The 1,974-nt window shown below is 34.0% G+C and overlaps 1 protein-coding gene across 1 annotated transcript; it reads left to right on the top strand.

Annotated features, from left to right (window-relative positions):
• Positions 1–1,027: 1,027 nt before the first annotated feature.
• Positions 1,028–1,769, top strand: CML41 (calmodulin-like 41). Its single transcript, XM_078992870.1, has one exon. It carries the CDS (start codon positions 1,109–1,111, stop codon positions 1,676–1,678), a length of 570 nt encoding a protein of 189 aa, XP_078848996.1. The 5' UTR covers positions 1,028–1,108; the 3' UTR covers positions 1,679–1,769.
• Positions 1,770–1,974: the final 205 nt, after the last annotated feature.

Here is a 1,974-nt window from a genome sequence, read left to right on the forward strand (position 1 = left end):
TTCAAATAATATAAGAATAGTCCCTTCAATATAATCCAAGACAGTATAGCGACAGTGTGTGTATTGGCATTTCATAAACTTAGTACAACGTACGTTTGGTTTCTTGTAAGTTAAAAGACCACTGGAGCAAGAAAACAAAACCACAAAGAAATTCACTCGTAATTAAATGAATAGCATACAAAGCATCTAGTGGCCCACAAGCTCCCTTTTCTTTTAAAATAATTTAATTTGGATAATATATTGTGACGCTTTCTAATTCGAAGGTGATGTATAAGAATTATTTCGATGAAAAAAAGAAGGCATTGAAAATGACTAAACAATCTAATGAAATTTCTATGACAATTCATATAGTACGTTTTTTTTTATATATAAATCACTGCAATACATACAAAGGAGATATATATAGAGCCACTCAATTATAAAAAAATTCGATATACTTACAAACATATCGGAGGCAGGCTATTTGAGTGGGGTGTATGCACCCCCACTTAAGAGTGGGACAACTCATTTAATATTAAACAAAGCTCTAAAAATTTTATTTTTTACTATATCCACTCCTTGCATCCACTTATACAAGAAATTCCCCTTTTGATATTTTCTTTTCCTAAGAAAACCCAAAAATTACTTCAAAATTTTCAGAAATTTCTACATTTATATATGTTTATGTATAATAAACACTTGTTAGGGTTCGTTTTGGATCCGCCAGTGATTGAGGAGAGGTATATAGAGACATTCAATTATAAACAATTCTATATCGATTATACGAGTATATGACATATATCTTCACTTTTTAAGGTTTTATATCACATCTTATGTGAAAAGGTTAAATGCCACTAAATGAAAGTCGACATATATTCTCAAAAGTCATCGAAAGGAAATTGCCATGCAAATTCCTCGTATACCTAACTTCACGCAATCTGTCACTTCCGACACCTTCTGGGAAACTTCATCTACCACAATTTGCATGCCCATTGATTCCACCCATCAATCAACTGTCATCTTCTTAATCTCCCCACACTGTGTCTACTCCATCTATATATACATCCATCCATCTCCATTACATTTTCAGTCATAAAATAATACAAGAAACTTCCTTCTTTACACTCTAATGGAGTCTGCGAAAGTCCCCAAGTCATTCGGTTGTTTCTCTCAGAAGGGTTTGCTCGTAAGACTAAGTAGCTTTCGTTCGAAAAGCAACAACACTTCAAACTCCAATTCACCTACGTTAATGTCTCCTAAACCATCAAAACAAAACACCAACAACAGACAACAAGATTTCAGGTGGGTTTTCGCTCGATTTGACACTGACAACGATGGAAAGATTTCAGCTTTAGAGCTGCGATCATACTTCGGGTCAATTGGAGAATACATGTCGCACCAGGAGGCTCAGTGCGTGATTGACGATTTGGATGATGATGGTGATGGGTTTATTGATTTTGATGATTTTATGAGGCTGATGAAGATGAAAGATGAGAGAGATGATGTTAAAGCAGCGTTTGAGATGTTTGAGCATGAGAAGGGGTGTGGACAGATTAGTCCGAAGAGTTTGCAGAAGACCCTGAGTCGACTCGGGGAATCGAAAAGTTACGATGAGTGTTTGCAGATGATTAAGGTGTTTGATGTTCATGGTAAAGGAGGTGTTGATTTCAATGAGTTTCAGCAGATGATGATGACATGAATTGTAAATTTAAAAGCTCGTGTGTCAATAAGCAGACAATATAAATTTCAATCCAAGTTTAAATGCCAATTAAGTTTTAGTTTTTCTAGAACGACTAAAATACAACTTCAATTCTACTCTTAAACTACTTAAACCTCAACTATATAAGGAAGTTACTTAATTTGATTCTTGTAACTTTCATTTCATTTTGGTAGATTAGGTGCTTGAAAATAAGTTTATCGACCCTTATTTTAGGATATAACTATATTATGATCCGCATAAAACGAGAGGAAACATATAAAAAATACATATTTGAT

The sequence above is a fragment of the Lactuca saligna genome, chromosome 4 (genome assembly GCF_052625555.1).
Source record: "Lactuca saligna cultivar CGN05327 chromosome 4, ASM5262555v1, whole genome shotgun sequence".
NCBI lineage: Eukaryota > Viridiplantae > Streptophyta > Magnoliopsida > Asterales > Asteraceae > Lactuca > Lactuca saligna.